The sequence below is a fragment of the Trichogramma pretiosum genome, unplaced genomic scaffold, assembly GCF_000599845.2.
Source record: "Trichogramma pretiosum strain Unisexual culture from Peru unplaced genomic scaffold, Tpre_2.0 scaffold27, whole genome shotgun sequence".
In the NCBI taxonomy this organism is placed as follows: domain Eukaryota; kingdom Metazoa; phylum Arthropoda; class Insecta; order Hymenoptera; family Trichogrammatidae; genus Trichogramma; species Trichogramma pretiosum.
In genome coordinates this window covers 1,264,626-1,284,262 of record NW_019641694.1, presented here as the reverse complement: position 1 = coordinate 1,284,262, position 19,637 = coordinate 1,264,626, and the positions used below count along the sequence as shown (strand labels likewise).

The window sequence follows — 19,637 nt, the reverse complement described above, 5'->3', positions numbered from 1 at the left end:
TTTGAAAGAGCTGTATTATAATAAAAGGGTTTGAGTGGATTCCCTAAACTGCACCGAGCCATGCGTATATAAACTATGATATTGCCTTTCTCCGGCATCGCAGCTGCAGTCTCTCTCTCTCTCTCTAGTTTAAGAATGATGCCAGAGCTCGCAGTAAACAGCGAAGCATTTTGAAATTAAATTTCGTACAGTGACCCCCTCGACGCAGTAGCCTTAGCATTTCAACGACTCGAGGGGTTAAAATTTCGATTCGCGCGTGCCTACGCTTGCTAAGCAGCTCCCGCCAATAAACAACAATTTTACAGATCTTTGCACGAAAATCTTATTGTAGACATCCTTCGTTAAGATATAAGCAAGTGAATATATTTTTCTAATAACAGCGGCCATTCACGAAACATTTGAACGAGTTGGCTATCTATATGTACTTTGCTCGAAACTTTCTGCGAAATGTTTGCACACACACCGATACTTCTTTTGACGCAATCTTGGCATATACACACACATGCTTCTATAGACATGATCGTCTTTCGAGTTTTTTCTCTCACACACTTGAAAAATTTGGAAGTAGATATACTGCGTTAGCTTTGAACTTTTGTACGTCGATTATTTTATAGCTTTTTTCAGAGTAAAACTTCTCTTGGGCAAAGTCGGATGAAAATAAAGCTAAAGTCGTTGAACAAAAAGTTCATAATATCTAGCTCGGGAACGCGATAATTTTCTTGGAAAATTAACACGAGGCGAGCTTTCGAGAGTTAAAAAAAAATGGAAATAAAGCGATAGCGCACGCATCGAACGGATCGATCGTGATGTGTATCGCGGTGAAATTGGGAAATGTTGGTATTGCCAGAAGTGGCGCGAGAGGGAGAGAGAGGAGCACTCGTCGCATCGTCAATGACTCACCAATCATACTCGAATAATTCCATATAGTCGCAGGCACAAGAGTAGCTCGGGTTCGTATCTGTCTCGTCTTAACGATTCTCTCAGACGTACGTACATGAAATCCGACTGGCTCAAATAATCGATCGCAGGAATACGCATAAAAAGGTAGAGAGGAAAGCATAACAGCTGCAACTGGTGTTGCACATGTCAGCTCGGTGACGAGAGGAGACGACGATGGGCTAGCGAGAAAGCGTCAGGAGGTATGCATTGTCCCTTTTAACGCATATTAATATCATTAGCGAGGCGAGTCGCGACGCACAATTGCCATTTTACGAGCGACTCGCGGTGCATTTGTTATTATGTTGCATCGATGCACTACTGCTGTTTCAAACGGCTGTATCACTTAGCACAGGCGATAATTACACGCCTTATGGAGTGTAACGTTACGTTATCTCGCAGCTCGTAACTCATATCGTATTGTTTCCCTCGAGAGCTGCTAATGCAGCGGCCTGCAACTCGACAGCGACGCGTATTACAATATGCCTGTATAAATTTTAGTAAAATAGCTCGCAGCATAAACAATGAGATTTTTAAGCGCGCGAGAGAAATTATATTACGCAGAGCGAGAGATTGTTTATTCGCATTTAAATATACATAGTATATCTACGTAGATTCGATCGAGAAGTGTAATTTTGATTTGTAATGCGAGTATGATTAATGGGCTCGTTTTAATTATACGCGCGATGCACTGCACACAGGCACACGCGATATCCATGAGGCAGAGAGCGTCGAGTGCGCGCGTTTGCGTAGATGCGTGCGTTTCTGCAATAATAACGATCGACCGGCTATTGGATAATCGCGGCGCATGTAACGTAGCGAGAGCTCGATCAGCATCGGGCACGTGTGTACGTGACTCCGACGGATTAGATTATGACGACCATGAGATAGCAATCTGCCAATATCTCCAATCGATTGCATTTCTTCTTCTTTCGACTCTCTCACTCTCTCCACCGTGATAATTTGTTTTGTAAAGGATAATATCTTCACTCCATCCATCTAATGAAAACGCGTGAAATTCAGCCAAAGTTCAATATTGCTGAAAAATTGCAGCGAGGATCGACCCGCAGAAAATATCTAAAGCGATGAAAATTCAAATTTCCTCGCCCGTTTCTACTTCTTTCTGCGTGTGTGTACTTGTGCAAGAGGATATGGATACGCGTGCGGTGCAACACTACTTCAAAATCTCCGTGGAAAAAAATTCAATACATAGGCTCATGTAGACGGATAGAGGAGAACGAGTTCGAGCAAAAAAGAGATAGAGGGAAGAGTTTACAAGAGGGTCAAGAATCGCATACGCGATCGATATCGAGAGAAAAAGAGGGAGAGAAAGAAAGAAGAGCTCGAGCGTAACAAAAAAGCCGAGACAAAAGGATCATATTTAACGCTTGCGCCGAGGAAAATTTCTCCCAAAGCTGCGTGAGTTGGAAAAGCAAACAAGCCCGAACGTATGTATTCGCGAGGTGAGCTTTGACTCGCATATTATATCCCCCCACACAAATAGTGCACTCGCGATGTATTATCAAGTCAAATATTGTTTTAAGAATCGCAGCCCAGCCTGTGTACAAATGCACGCGCTGGCGAGCGATGCTTTACGAGCCTTTCCTCGCCTCGCCTTGAGCGTCGCTCAAGTCTAATTTTGGACCTCGACGGCCCTTGGCTTTTCGGACTTTTTATCCGTGTTTGTATGCGCAGGCCTTACGCCTGCCTAGAACGTCGCGACGTCAACGACTTATTACGGAGCGCGCAAAGGAAAAGTATCAGCAGAAAATCTGTAAAACGACGCTTGCGATGGCTGCACGCGTGAAAAAGGAGATTTATAGTGCGCCGCGTTAAAGTGTTCGCTGGACGTTTATGCTCGAGCATTGACTTAGTGCCTACGATGCGGCCAGCGTCAACAATTCGATTGAGTAACAAATGGCACGAGACTCGAAGGACAGAACTATCCGATACCGGCCCCGAGCGAGCACGTGGAAAATTGATTTTCATAAATACGACGAGCCGGATGTGTCGAGCAGAGCTGCTGCTGCTGCTGTTCCTCGTTGCGCGATGCTTCGCCTTGAGCGACGACTTTATTTACTTTCTATTTCGAGACTATCTACCCGATACGCAGCCAAGATCTGGTTAATATAATTCATATAATTCGAGATGATAAGAGGAGATGAACGGAAAATTGATTAACTTGCGAAAGAAACTCTGTTTTGAGAATAAACCGTTACTACTTTATTGATATTTGAACACGAGACTACCAGTTGAGCGGTCTCTTGACGACTGACTTATATACTACAATAACTCTTACATACTACAATAACAAAACTTAAAACTAACGGTACTATTTACATTATTTACAATTTAAACGGTGTTTGCCTCGTCGATTCATTCACAATCCGGAACACATACCGACACTCATCGATTCTAACCCGGAGCGAGCTTATTTAGACGCGATTGCGATTGCTGTACCATGGCTGCACGGGCATAACCCATGACGCAAGCCCATCTTTCGCTGAATTCGCAACGATCACGAGCGAATAATGCGCGAACCAGCTCAGCACCTAAACAAAACGTCTATTTCCGATTTTTCATCGATTCCCACAGTTCCGAGTGGAGTTTTTATATTTACAGGAAAAAAGCACTTGCTCCCCCGAGTGTCTGAAGTGCACATAGCATTGAAAAATACACTCGCGTCTGCGACACGATAAATAAACTCACGGGTCAGCTCGAGCGGGCTTTTTCCGTCCTTCGCTGCACCTCCTTCTACACATACGCATACACCGATACGCACACACAAACTCATTTCTCATAAATCACAGTCCCTCTCCTTCCTCTCTCTCTCTCTCTCTCTCTCTCTCTCTCTCTCTCTCTCTCTCTCTCTCTCTTTCTCGCTCTCTCCGTCTGCGTCTGTCTCTCTACACACACTTTCATCCGCTTCGTAAAGTTGTCTGGAAGGTGATGCGATTCTCTATTTATTCCCTTAGGCAAATTCGGTTTCGCGCCTTTCGTGTGCGAGTAGTAAAAAGCGAAAAAAACACACCGAGAAATGTGCAACGAGTACTCTTCGCACACAGTCCGGACGTGGGTGGAATACGTATATGAAACGTGTGGCTGAATTGAGAGTAACTACCCATTTCTCGACGAGTGTATGCTGTTTTTGTTAACGATTAAATTTTGTTGCTGCAATTCTTGCTTTTATAGAATTCAACTATAAGTGTGGATTTGAATTAAATACGAAAATATCTTCTATGAATGAGATAAACTTTTACGTAACTCGGCTGTTTGAGAATAAAATGACCTGAGATATAAGCGCGGACGAAAAGTCTTTTGATAACATCGAAACTTGTTTCTTGTTCTGCTCAAAAAAAAAAAATAATAATAATAATAATAAACTTGTGTGTCTGTTTGTAAGCCTTTCTCGTGCTTGTAGTCTTTTTGTTTTCTCATGTTTGTATGGCTTTTAGGTTTATCGGGATACACTGTTTAAACATATCTCATTATCTCTACTTGACTTAATTTGTATTTTATATTTTATCTACTTTAGTACATCTATAAGTGAAAAAAATGTCAATTAGTCAATAGGAGTTGCGTTTGCTCTCTATATCATTATAAGAAAAACGATGCACCGATCCAATGGCCGTTTTTGACTTTATGCGTTCCGTAACGGACGTTTAAGGATTAATTTTTTTCCCCCTTGACATTCTCGCCTTTGGAATTACATCGATGCGGTGTTGTGCGGATTTCGAAAAGTCGCCTGTGTGCATGGCTCTTTGATAAGTGCTCGTGATCTAAATTTTTTTATTTTCCACGAATATGATTGATGTTGTTGCACATGTGTGTGAGCTTGTGTGCCCGAGAGTGTGTAACCCGAGGGCTTTACCATATTATAATCGAGATACAGTCTCGAGAGAAGAAAAAAAAACACTCGTCTCTTCCTTAGTGTGTATAATAGTAACACGATCATCTTAAACGCGTGACTTACTCTTTTTTTTTCCTCTGTGCCGAGTGTTTAGGTCCGACAACAAAAGCGGCAAAAACTCAAATTGCTTAATTTTCGGGTGTTGATTTACATCAAATACGATGCCACACAGAGAGTCTTGAATACATTATTATGCATTATATATTGTAAACGTTATTATAGATTATTTTGTAGCGTATCAAAAATATGAGAAGCTTCGTAAATTGAGCCGATGGTTTTTATATTGTTATTATCATAGAGACAACAAAAGTAAATAAAAATTGATATAACGAAAAGTGTAATGCAAAAAGTTGATGAAAAAATATGACTAATGACTATGCGGCGGCACGTGCACGCTTTTTCCTCTTGAATTTTTAGCAAGAAATAGTCGAGCAAAAGCTATTTTCCCGCATCCTGGACGTCGATTTTTTTCTCTACATTATCCAGACAAAACTCAAACGAAGCAGCAGTGCAGTGCGTCACATTAATCCCTCATCTCTCTGGCTCGCTTGAAAAAAAGATTCGTTTTGGCTTTTTCCAATTAGTCCCTGCACGTCCCAACTGTTGAGACCAACTAATTATTTTATTCATTCCATGGCAAAAAAAAAATAATATCATTAAAAGTAAGCCTAAAAATTTGATTTTATAATCTTTTAACGGAGACTGATAATTTTCGAAAAAAATACGAGTCCCCTGAGAAGAAAAGACTTTAGGAGCGCAAGTGTGCAGAGCTGAAAGGAAGAAAACGAGTTATCGGATGAGCGCTTCGATGATTAATTTTAGTAAAAAAATCTGAAAGATTAAAATTTCTCGTTATAGTTAGTAAAAACTGTCATTTTTTGCGTCTCTTCGATTCTGGAATTGTCGCTAACGCGTAAATATCCGAAATCAATATCCAAGTTATTTATACGCCGAAGCCGCATGATTGGGCATAATTCGCGATTTCCACTGGGAATTCGCCTGAATCGCGGGTTTGATTGGCGAATAGATAATGATAAAATTGTTCAAACGCACTCAAATCATTAAACGATTTGTATGGCTTTCTTGGCATGTGTAAGTAGAATAAAGGACAATCCTTAGAGATGGAAGTAAACAATCCGAATGAACGTGTTTACATTCGCGTATAAATCGGAGTAACGATAAAATACTTGTGTATATCACTCGCATGGTCTTTCCCACCATTGTTTTTTTGACACATAATATTATAACACGTGCTTAGCCGGTCCACGTGCTTCGCACGTATGATGTGTTGGCGCGAGTGAGCAAGCCAAGTCGACGCATGGCGCTAATAATACACGCGAAGAGGGCATGTGTACACAGACTCGACGACGAATGTAATACAAGAGGGGAGAGCGAGAAAGAGAGAGAGACAAGTCGGAGTTTGAAACTGAAAAAGAGCGCGCGCTGCGTCGAGAAGGCAGCTCAGTAGTGACTGCGATGACCATCGCAGCGGTTCGACATTTCGCGCACTCCTCATCATGAGTCTTTTAAACTGAAAAAACAAACTCGGTCTTTCAGTGTTTTGTGTTACAAGCGTTGAGTTTTTCAATTATTTCTCAGTGATTTGAACCTTTGGTGATGTGAAAGTATACAACAATCGACGACAAGAATTTTTTTCCTGCAAGCATGTCCTACGAAAAGGCCGATAAAGCTGCTGTCATCAGCTTGCAAAGTGTAAGAATATACATTCACTGCTCAAAAAAAAAGAAAAAAAATCGGAAATCAATGACAATAAAAGAGAATACGTGTACAGAGGATCGCTTTACTTTAAAGTGCAGCATTTTCCAAGCGATTCATTCAAAATTAAAATCTATCGTAGTATACTTGTAGAAAATACACGCAGCTCGTGCGCGCTACGTTAGGCAATGAATATAGAGTGATTTTTTTATGGTGCAATGAACTTTGCAAAAAAAGGGTAGACAACGATATCTACGCGCATCAAAGAAATTTCAAAATTAAATTCCTGTTTTGTCTTTTTCGTCTGTCGTCAGTTTCATACCGCAGCGGCAACTTTGTCGATCTTTCGATACATCATTCGCATTGAACCGCATTTTTGTTGTTTTTATACATTTTTGAGGTCAGAGAGCCAAAGCAACTCGATCACGTTACTTTTTTTCACTCGATTAATTTTTTTTTACGTATATGTGTCTTTATTTACATGACTGCTACACCGTCCAGATTGCCTGTATGCCATAAATAGTACCCCAAAAAAAGGGAATTAAAAGATAAGATGTTAATGCGTATACGTTAAATAATAATCGTATTATGAGAATTGAACTTGTCTATAAAAATAACGCATGCACAGAATTCTGTAGAATGTAAAATCGTGCGTAGTGGACGATACTGACGATAAAATTAGATATTTGCAAGTTGAGGTACCATCATCGGCAGCAATTCATGCATTATTACCTCATTAGCAAAAAATAACTCGCAATGAAATCAATGTTATATCCGCAACGCGATGCACCACACACATAGAATATCGAATTTCATTTCCGCAGATCATTTTTAATATGTAAATGAGCGAAAAACGCTGAAAGGCAACGGAAAGAGGAAAGAAACTTTGTTTGATAAACGTAGCGATATTTCTGCACACGAAAAGTCAAATCACTCGCCAAAAGTGCACATGCACTAATGTTAATTAGCGAATGTGCGCGTTTGTTTGTTTCTAGTAAGGTGCACACTGCACAGAGAACATATCAATTAGCTAATGAGAAAGGGTGACTTGATATTGTGAATCGTAATCAATTTACTAAAACTATCGAACTAGATACATGCTTTTCAGCTCAAACTTTTTTTCATCTCTCTTTCACGTGGTTGCATTCGTTATCGATATTTTTGTTAAATTATCTGCTGTTTGCCTAGCTAGTGTATAGAATTTTGATAAAATTATATACCTTGTTCAAATGCATATTTAATTTACGGTTTCAAAATTTTTTCACATACAAAACGATAATGTGTACTCAGCTTGTTCGAATTTTTTAATAAACTATGATTACTCATGGAAAAACAGCTTACCTGCAACAGAAAAAAACGACTCATTAGATCAGTTCGTGTATTTTAAATTAAATAACATGATTAGATTACGGGTAGAAGGGAATTAATAGAAATTTTCATGCCTCAGCACAAAACTCGACGAATAAAAATTCTTCATCATCTAGGACAAAAATCAATGATTGGGGCTGCGTCGAATGAATGAAATGTAAATTGAGCTTTATCCATCTTCGCGATGAGTGAGTCAGTTAAAGAATCTCACACACTCGGAAAGTCTAAGACAAATGCAGCGCGCGACACTAGCTCATATTCCAAAACAAACACGAGGAATTAGCTTCATTCAGCAAAATCGCGCACATACGTTGGTCCGACTCTTATTTAATCATCTCCAACCAACAGCTGTTTTACAGTTTGATCCATTCGTTAGGATCGGATGTACGTACGCGACATGGAGAAAATTTGAGGGAATTTTTGTCACGTTCTCACACGAGTTGTGCACTCGTTTTCTTCCTCTTTGCGCTCGACTTTGTGCGAAGTAAAAGAAAAAGGCAGCAAAAATAATAATAAAAAAATCATCGCCTATCAGGCATCGTTTATGCATACGTGCGACGAGCTGAAGCAGCTCATCGTTCCAATTCCAAGTTTATACATTCACGCATCGCGATTAACGCAAGATTTATGGGGGCTCAGGCGCTCGTGAGCGGCGTATTAAAAAAACAAAACAGAAAACGCATAAATAAATAAATGGGAATACGAGCACTTTATACAAAGCATACGAAGTCGAGGTACGCGCACTCGAATTCGTACAAATTATATATTCGTACATCCGGTGCGTTTGGAGCATCGTTTGCACACGCTCTACATCTTATCTGTCACGGTGGCATTTGGTCGTTCGAAAGATCATCGCTCTTACGCGACTGCTCGTGTGCATCGAGTCGCTGGGCGGCGATAAGGCGACGCAACGAAAAATTAAAAGCTTCGCGTACTGTTAAAAAACAATAATGCCAAGTGACGGCGACGATTGGGCTGCGTAAACGAGGCGCGTAATAAAAATATCGTTAATTTTGCCTGCTTACATAAGAAGGTATTTAGCGTCGCGTCGAGAACTGCGAAACCATAAACTACGTTATTAGTACTGTTATAGTAGCTATGTGTCTGCGCGCAGTACAATTACAAGCAGCCGAGTATGCAGAAGTACGTATATTTAGTAGTAAAGCATATCGAGCCGTTTTGTTACGTCGACGTTATTTTCAACGAGCGGCACACTGTGTACAATGTACATGTGCATAATACAAAGATCCCATTCAAATGTCTCTATATCCATCTACTCGCTTGTGTATATACTCTCATTACTGTCACCGATGCGCATCGCACGACTAAAATACACATCCGACATGTGTAGGCATACGAGATGCATGCGGGGACATTTGTCTTTTTGTCGAATGGAAATAACGCGCGCCCTTGTGCGTTGCGCCTGCCCAGGCCGTAGGTGCAACTGACACATCTTTCGCCGGGCGTTTGCGCGCCGAATAATCCATGAAAAATCTTGAGCCGCGTCCTTGCTGTGACCTGTATAGCGGCACGAACGATCGGAAACTCGCGGAAGCTTTGCCATCATCAGCCGTAAGCGCCGTTCATAAATTCCGATAGGGTGTATAAACACCCAACACTTTTAGCTCACTGCTCAGTGTAGTGCACTGTTTCTTATCGTCCGAGAAAATCTCAATCTCCTCGCGTGTCTGCACCCAAGCTTTAATGGTCATTTATACGGCCTGTCGAACGAGTTTTACATATGTAATGTATTAAACAGGTGCCGCGAGCGCGCGAATCCACCCACGTACACGACTCGTTCGCATACCAACAATTTTTTCCAGCCAACGGCAGCGGCAGCCATTTGAGAATGCCTCCAGGCGATTGTCGAATTCGAGAAATTAAGATCTCGAAGAGTAAGGTCGTTTTTTTTGCGCCGATTTCGTGGATCATCGAGGTACGCGCGAGATTACGGCCACTGCCTCGTGGCCCTGACCATAGAGAAAACTCGTTCGTTGCATATTTTATATAGAGGCATGCGCGGCCACGTTTCGATTTTTATTTTTTCTCTTTCTATAAGTTTTAGTGCGTGCTGAATTGTAGCTACTCGAGTAGCGAGCCGAGCAAAAGGAGTCGGCAAAACGAGTCGGGAATAATAATTTTGTTCGACGCACGCACAGATGTAACATCAATATCTGATATGTTTACCGGCGGTGTTGCAGTAAACATTCAACATTACGAGTGCAAATAATCGTTAAAGCAACAAAAAAGCGAGAAAGAGAGAGAGAGTGCGCGCGAGCAATCAAAGTTAGTTTAATTTAACGAGCTCAAACGCTACTTTGTTAAATGCATGTAACGTTTCCGTTTTGGAGCCAAGAGAGAAAGAGAGAGAAAAAGAGAGTAAGAGAGATGGTTGCCTATCCGCTCTACATATCATACCTATCAATTGAGGTTTCAGGTACATAAAGCGAAGAATCGAAAAAAGAACGGAAATTCTCGCATGCTGTACGCGCCTGTTCCATTATTATGTATGAATTTTCTCATCTTCTAATGTGAATTCCAGTTGTTTTTTTTTTTTTTTCACTTTTACCGAGATTTTTCTTACTTAAAGTATTTACTTGGGGAAGATATAAATCGCGATAAAAACTGAAATGCGTGAGTTGATCTAAATGCTTCTAAGAGCTTATAATCGGACGATAAACCTATAAGATTTTCGATTTTACAGACAAATTAAACTCGTCCCGTTTGATTTATAGAAATACCTGCATCGCAGCAGCTATATTTTTCGTACAAGAGTCGACATCTATGCTTAGAGCACTCGTTACGCACGTTCATAATTAATAGAACAAATAATTATTTTGATGAATATATATTGTGCATACACATATTAAGAATAGTTTTCCAAGAAATTGATGGACTCTCGAGAAGTAGGTATACTTTCAGGCAATTTTCCTCGGATAGGTGAAGGCTATAGCTGTTTTTATTAAAAAAATAGAAAAAAGTTTTCTCGGCGAGGCTTGAACGTGCACGCGACTCGCTTGCAGGATATTTAATTTATTTCACTATCGGATATAGCCACTATGTGCCGAAGCCGTCTAAATACATTTATTTTTCTCTCTCACTCTGTGCCGATTAGCGCGCACATTTATGCATCTAAGACCTTGAAATGGCGTTAGATTATTATAACTAAGGCAAAGCGCCACAAAGTCGCGACACTATGGAAATTTTTTTGTCGTTCAACGCGTCGACAATATCACATATCGGCTTGCAGTAGCGCACTCGGTATTTTATATAACGACGAAAGTATTTTAAGCGTATACAGTTAGACAGAAAGTCGCGACGAGTTGCATATTACAACGTCGACAAATCGATCATCGATTGCGCACACACGCGGGACAGTTCACACGTCTCGGCGGCACGCGCATACTTGATCGAAAAATTTATATTTATATTTATATTTATATTTACGCGGAGGCAGAGTGCGGCTCGCAGTGCAGAGATCGTCGATTTGGCGCGTGGCAACGTCTGGCTGCAGCACATAAAATGTCGTCTTGTCATTTCACTCGCGCTCGGACGCTCTTTTAGCACGATCGCGCGCGGCCTCTTATCTTAATGACTTGGCGCTGCCGCTGAATAACGAGTTTTCACGCTGAAAATCAATTTATTAAGCTTTTTTCTGCATCCTCGCGGTAAACAAGAAAAATACAAAGTAATGCGCGGTACTATAAATTATCAGGCATTTAAAGATGATTCGCGCGGGACACGCAGAGAGGATAGGAGATCTCATATACGAGTCGCGAGCACATGTAACATAAAGTTAGTCGAGTTGCACTAGGCCCGTCTATTGTTCGAAACGTTGGTGCGCGGCGTCGTCGCCTCTTACAGCCGAGAGCTAATAAAGGGACAATGCGAGATGCTGTTTTGTTGTGTGCCGATGCGGCGCGGCGCGCATCACGTGCCCCGGGCTATTAAACGTAGAAACGCGCGCGAACCTTAATCCTTGCGCACGAACGGGCATCTTGCGCGACTCGATTGGAAATTCCAGCGACGACTTTTTTTTATTTTTATTTTAGTCATCCTGCTGGGTTTTTCGCCATCGTATTAGACAACTTTTTCCGGCGAAATGGCTCCGGATGGAGAAAAAAAACTCAAATTAAATGTATTGAATGGAACGAATGGCAAGTCTCACATTTACGATTATATCGGGCGCGTTTTTCTTCCAACTTTTGTGTTATTTGCTTTACTTTCGGCTTTCACGTGACACGAGTATGATTCGCTGGAAGATACTGAAAAGCAGTGATGCTGTAAACGCTATTAAAATATCGCCCGAAATATTCATTTTTACCGCACTTGGAAATGAAATAAAAAAGCTTTTCACACATATGCGTTTGATATATATTTTTTCTCTGAACCTGCTTGCGGTTGTACATAATTGTACAGCTGGCACATTGTGAGCGCGTGGGCGAGTGCACAGATATATAAAATCTTCAAACGTGGTTCAACAAACATGGATCATTATTAGAAGTACTTCGGAAACGATTTTATAAACATCTATTTTTCGATCTGAAAAAATATACAGACTTGCAGAAGTTGTCGGCACGAGTACGTTCAAGAACGTGATCGATTCGTTTTTGCTTCGGATGATTTGCAGTTCGCGTGACGCTGCAGCGAGAGGAATTTCCATACAGAAAAATACATTGCAATTTTTAACTATCGGCCGCAAAACATCCCATTGGAAATTGTACGTTTGGAATAATGTAAGATTTTCGCTCGCGTGTCCTATCGAGAATTTCACGAGTGCATCGTTCCTCTTCCGAATAGAAATAATTGAAGACGAAGATAAATACATGTACAGCGAGAGGAGCGTCGCTCGCGTATATAGAGTAGACTTTTAAAAATAGGAGTCATGCATATAAAGCCGCATTTACATACAGAGTGAAGTGCGTGCGGCGGAGTGAGAGCCATCGCGAACGAACGGCGTTTATAAAGCCACGGCGCGGCGGCTCGGCTTAAGTAAATTTCACTCAGACTTGAGCAAATGTCACTTGAAAAAAAAAAAAAANTTAGGTTTTTAAAAAAAAAAAAAAAAAAAAAAAAAAAAAAAAATGAAAAGGTCGAGAAGGTGCACACGCAAAGGATTGCTCAACCAAATGTGTGTTGAAAAAGTTGGCGCGCATTTTCGATAGACTCGAAGGAACACGCCGCAGCGGTCCGCGTAGGTGATAGGAAAAGCTATGATTTTTTGAGCGGGACAAGCAGAATGTCTGCCTGCGCGATACACGGCATAGGCGGAGTACGAAAGTATGCCGATAGACCACTTCCTTGGCTGCTCGTCATTTTTTCAACACACGCTCGGGCGAGCTCGCTCGCGACCGGCCAGTGTGTTTGTACTCGCTTTACTGCAAGCACGGGCAATATTGACCTCGAAGAATCTCCGTAATTTCTTTGGCGTCGTTGCGTAAAGCAAAATATGAAGAGAGAAAAATTTCGCGAGAGAAAGTCACGGGCTATACGGAGCGCGAGGATAAGCCGTTCTGTTAATAATTATCTAATCGCTTCTTCGCGTCGATTGAATCGAAAGCATCGTATCGTCTTACGTACGTGCCTCGCTTTAATGCAAATCGAGCATCGAAATGTTTGATTTTTCGACTCGTACACTGTATCAGCTGCAGTTGATCGTCGTCATTCGGGACGACGGCGGAGCAGCATATTATTACAAAATTATCAAAATGATCCGCGTACATTTAGCGGCGGCAGTGCACATTGAAATCCGAGAGACTGCATAATACAAGTAAACGCATTACATGTAGCCTGCAGAAGTGATTGTTCCAGCTGCTACGCGACAATAGGATCAGACGCTTATTATTGTTGTCATTGTTGTTGTCGTGTTGTTGGCTTGCAAATCGACGACTAGTAACGGCGACGAGTCATGTGCGCGTGCTCTAGTGCAGAAACTGTACTGCACATACACACGGGTACGGGCACGACGTTGCTAATGACGAAAGGCTCACACCTCACGGCTGCAGTGCAGCTACGTAGTCCGCATGCAGAGGCGCGGCCTAACTGCACGCTGCATGGTACAGAGCGTGCGTGCCTCCACTGCCTCGTCTACTTCCGTGGGAATACGAGGCTCGCTCCGAGCGAATCGTTGACAATAAGCTGCGTTACCTATCGTGCGCTCTAGCCGTTGTGTACGTTGTACTCGTGCCCGATGATAATGCTCAGGCGCCTGCGTTTCTGCGCTTCGCGGCTTATTATTAATTGCACCGATTGTAATTTTCGCGACTTTTGCCTGTGTTGTTAGAGGCGTCGTCCAGCCACGAGAGAGCTGAAAAGAGAAAAAAACCGGTAGTCGGTCTCGCAGTCGCGCGAAAAACCAGTAGTATGTCAGAATGCTCTACGTGACACATTATCAAAGAGAGCTCTAAACTGCATTCTGCGTTGGGCTGCAACTTTCCAAAGTCTATGCGCCGCCACGTACCTTTAATCTATAGCTATACCTGCACTGCAGCTGTAGCAGCTGTGTGCGTTAGTTCGTTCGTTCGTGGGTTTGTTTCCCCAAAAAGCTCCTCTCGATATGAGTCTCTCGGGCTCTTCAGGATATATCTAATCATATTATATTGCAATACGCTCGAATGCAAGAGAGTGAGAGAAAGGAAAATCGATGACCTAGATATATTTACGTGTGTATATATGTGAAGCTTCGGCGTTCATACGCCACCGCCGCCGACGCAGTTGTACCCGAAAACTCCTCCCGACTCTATTTACGCGCGTGTACGTTTTAATATATATATATATTTGCATTTTCCTTTTTTCATATATATTTCATACCCACGCGCACGTCGACTTTACTTTTATTTTTTGCTCTGCCTCTTTTTTATCGGACTTCGATGAAGCTGGCGTCGCCGTGAACGTCAGGAAAAATCTTGTCGTCCAATGCACCTCTGGTCGAGCTTGAAATTTTTGCGGATCCGTAAGAACGAGAGAAAATAAAAGCTCGCAAGGTGGACGATTTTTCGAGTAAAAAGCCTACGACGCTCTCGATCTCACGTGTTATTTGACATCAATCTTGCCCTCCTGTGTCTAATGGACGTCCAAGATATTAATCTCGACTGCGTAAATTAATTTTTTCATTAATCGATGAAAATAATTAACTTTCCTTTATAAATTTAAAACAAATTTCCCCAAAAGTATGGAAAATATTCCTAGATAATAAGAGGATAAAGAATCGACAACAGCTTGAGTCGAATATGGTCGAAAATGAAAGAAAAAAGAGAAAAAAAAGAAATCGTCAACTTAATATTATTATAATCAATGCAAACAGATCTCTCCACGGTAGAGAATTCGTTGTTTACTCCTGAGCGTATAAATCAAATAGTCGAGGCGCGCGCTGGCGTGTGGAAGCTAATGCACCACTGCTCGCCCCTGATCCGATTGACTTTTGCTTGTAATGGTATTAAATGCCGATCGACCTTGTTGAGAGTCATCTGCTCGGTGAAATAGGTATGCTGCAAGCAGCAACAGAAGCAGCCCAAGCTCGAATTTTCTGCCTATGCAGTTCGTCTGTGAGCGCACTGCAGTCGGCGCAAACTTGCTAAATCGATAATTTTCGCCGCGCTCTGCAAGGGGCGTGGACCAATTCGAGTTTATATAATGTTTAATACGAATTCACGAGTCTACGACATTCGTATCGCCTATATCGCCGCTGTGTGTACTCCGTGCGCAGCTGATAATTAAATCCCATCGGGGGAAGCGCGTTTTGAGATTGTACCGATTCACTCGACTCAGCGATAATTCTCGAGAACGAAAAGTAATCGAGTCCCTAGAACTTATTACACAAATAATTGCCGATACTCTCCTCTCTAGCTATAAAAAAGAAAAAGAGAGAGAAAAACTAGTCGTTGCGATAAAAGATTAATCATATGAAAAATAGAAGTCAGTATAGACTTTTTAGCAAGTTTCAAACTTTCTCTCTCTCTCTCTCTCTCTCTCTCTCTCTCTCTCTCGACTCTTTTCAAAGCTTCCGTTCAAGAACTATAGTTTCGTAGCTCCAAAGTTTTGTCCATTATGGCAAGATGGCCCCAACGATACAAAGTACTGCACGCGTTTGCTTCGAAAAATACAAAGCCAACTTCATCGTCTCGGCTAAATTTTCGATCCGTGACAAAAAAAATTGAGAAAAAAAAAGTATCCTGCGAAGCTTGTCCTGTTCTAGGATATATCTATCGGAAAGCGAGATCGTCATCGATCACAATCGTACTGGCTCATTAATAAATTGTAGAAAGTCCGGGGCTAAAGTGTTGTCATTGACATTACTTTGGTGAATTAATTGAACAAGCGCGGCTACTTACAACTTGTTAATGAGCTTGAAAAAATAAGCTATTCATTTTTCATCAGCCTAACGTCGGTTAGATAGTTGCGTGCGTATCTAGCGAATTAAAATATCATAACAGACTTATGAACTCGATTAGAGCTTCATCCAAGTTATATAAAGTAAACGATGATTCATAAATAAGACCTAGGCACATTACATACAATTATTTGCTTCAGATTTTACGAGAGTGTAGTAAACTTTATAAACGATGCTCCACAGTAGGAAGGACTGAATTGCACTTTGTTTGAAATAATTCACAAGGCACACGTGTAGATTATTTTTTCCGTCGTTCTGACGTAAAACTTTTACTCTCTTCTGTCGCCTAACCGAAAGAGTAAGAGCAAAAAAACCGAAGGTTATGATAATATGTATATGAGAGCCATAAAAGTGCAGACCACCGCTGCACACGACAAGTAACGTAGATGGTGCGTTATACACGTGATGTTTCTCCGAGACTGCTGCGGAGAAATCACAGCTCGTGTGCGCGCGTACGTGAGTCCGAGTGCTGCAACGCGCAGGGCTTCCGCTCGGGCAAGCGCCAACACACCATAGACATTTATGCTCGTGCGTGCGCGAGGAGCCTCGGTAAATTTTCTTTCTCAAACATCCTTCGCGCATACATTATTATACTCTTTAGACTTTTTCCCTTGGCTTTTTCTTTTGTGTATCCCTGGCTCGCAGCGATCGTTTATTCGCTTCGAGATGTTGCGTAAAATAAAGTTGCGCCTGCGTCGAGACATCATAATTACCGCGACTACATTTACACTTTCATTTTTTTCGACTTGGCATATATATTACAAATGACAATGCCGGCACGACGCTACACTATCGGAACGGTATTTTGCCCGAATCAAGGAAATTATGTGTGTATATATAATACACCATTGACCAAGCATCGAGAAAGGCGGAGCATTCAGGGAGAGAAAAAAAATATCATTAATTGGATTTGGAAACTCTGAGGTAACAACTACGTCGCGTTCAATTAACGATAACCAATAAATAATCCGATAAGTCCCTGACACTTCGCCGATCACAAATTACTGATAGCTGAAAAAGCCCTCTCTATCTTTCTTTCTCTCCCTCTCATAAGTATGCAAAGATTATCTTAGCTCGCTCCAAAAATAAGCTATATGAAAATCATTTTTATCGAACCAACTGCGCATAAGTATAAAATCGGATTGTCATTGAGAATCCATCAATTAAGACGAAGAGAAGTCGAGTGCGCTAATATATAAACTCAGGGCATGAAATTTCTTTGAATGCAGGCGACGAGTAATTAATTTTACCCAGCAGTACGTACAAAACCCAGAGATACGCATGGAGAGAGGACAAACCACAAAAACCTCGCGTACGTACGAAGATGAACCCCCAGCAATTCGCTCGGGAAATGCTTGATTAATTGAGAATCTCTGGAAATAAGAAAAAAGTAAAACGCCGTATACAAACACATAACCGGTCGTTTCGCGTTACTTTCGCATGACTACCAAGGGATCTCGTTCTGAGATAAGCCAATCCTCTCGGCCGACTCGTGTACACCGCATATATTTTCCATCGATTAATCCGCGCAAATAGAGTGTAATTTTCGCACAGGGCAAGCGGAGCAAAAGCTAAATTAATCAGCTTGGATATCGATATTTTTGTTTCGAACTTGGAAAATGTTTAATACTGGCACAGACTCGCGCGTATACAGACTTACAGAGAAACAGGTAGCGACAGCGGCTCGTTTTAATGAAGATTAATGAAAGCTAATTGTATATACGCTCGCGTGGCCTCACTTAAAACATCGGAGCAAGGAACTTTCTTCGTTACGCTCAAGCGCGGTAGCATCGAATTGGCGGGTCGATAATGCCAGAATTATCGGACAAGACACGCTAATTGACGCGCACGCAACAACAACTTGCCTGCGCAATGGCTTCATTACACGACTGCAGCGGTGGGCGTCGCGCATATGACATGTTCATTTTCTCGTGCGCGCGACATTTGCCAAAACAGCATCGTGGGAAAATTCTTGCCTATTTGAAGTCGCGCGCGCACAGAAATGGATGTTTTCGCGATTTGTTTGCATACGCGCCCAGTTGACTTTTTTTCAAGCTCGTAGTTGAAATACCAAAAGAAACGAGTCGTTGATGGACGAGTAGTTCCTCTCTGCGCAGTCGCTTATTTATACATTTCTATGGAAAAAGATAACGAGCTCGAGCGCAGCCAAGTCTGTTTATGCACGCGCGAATATCGAGCTTGCGAAAAGCTCCTACAGTCTGAATACATGCCACGCTGCATTTGATTTAGCATCTCCGCCGGCTCGCGCATATATCACAGAAGAAGCTGCTCGCACGAGAAATTCGAAGAATATCGTTTTCCATTAGAGCTTGGGCAAAATTTCTCGAAAAAGCTTGGACGATCTCTGATCCCCTCTCTCAAGTAGAAAAAGTTGCGTGAATAAAAAATTGATAACGCCTGCGTTTCCCACTATGATTTATGGCGCAATTTAGTAAAAATTCAGCCTGTGTTTGGGGGTTTAATATGTTGCGCTGAAAAACAAAGCTTATGCGATCGCGCTCGGGTCGATATCGTATGTAAAAAGTATTCAACCGAGCTAGTCATTCGCTCCAACGAACACTCGTGACCGGACAATCGCATTCCGCAAGATCAAGCAAAGTCTATCTGAGTATGAGTGATTTTTAGTTGCTGCTGGATCGATCATAAATTTATATGTGCACGATTACTGCGGGCCAAGGGTTAAAAGTCAAAATACGTAAAAATATCGCCCTCGAACTATACGCGTGGAAAGAAAGTGCGAGCGAATTTATGCAAGCATAGAAGAAAATTAACCAGAATATTAATGTCTCATTTGATTATCGATTAGCAAATCATGCGTGCACAGCGGCAAACTCACTGACCAGAAATTTAATAGTTGAAATGACCGTCGTGCGTATATACAGCGCACACACACACGAGCCATGTCAAACGTTTGTGAATTAAATGCCTATGTACACATGTGCAGAGAGAAAGAGAGAGAGAGAGAGAGAGAGATAAATAACCTCACTGATAAATTAGCATATTATTGTACGCGTACTTACAACAGCTACAGTTAAATAAGCGTCTAAGAGAGAGAAAAATGGCAACAACAGCAAAGTTTAATCGATCGCGATTAACAAGTGGCACCAAATAGTAGCATGCGCGCCTTGTGTTCTTTTCTGCTAATTACTTGCTCTCTCGTGTATACACGCGTGTACACGGACAAGTTTTCTTACGTCCGAGGGAAAAACATCGACAAGCCCAAAACACTATCTGGTATAAATACGATTGCTGAGAACAGCATGCAAAACAGAACATAGAATGTTTATTCGCAGCGTA

The 19,637-nt window shown here is 41.7% G+C and overlaps 1 protein-coding gene across 3 annotated transcripts in view; it reads left to right on the top strand.

The window, feature by feature from the left end:
* LOC106647988 (facilitated trehalose transporter Tret1-2 homolog) overlaps positions 1-19,637 on the top strand; it is a 55,215-nt gene that overhangs the window by 28,188 nt on the left and 7,390 nt on the right. The window contains exon 1 of one of the 3 annotated variants that reach the window (XM_014364577.2): positions 6,330-6,559. The exons of the other annotated variants lie outside the window; for them this stretch is intronic. Coding sequence (XP_014220063.1) covers positions 6,512-6,559 — 48 coding nt within the window. The 5' untranslated portion in view covers positions 6,330-6,511. Of the gene's footprint in view, positions 1-6,329; positions 6,560-19,637 lie in introns of those variants that run through there. 3 annotated transcript variants of the gene reach the window in all.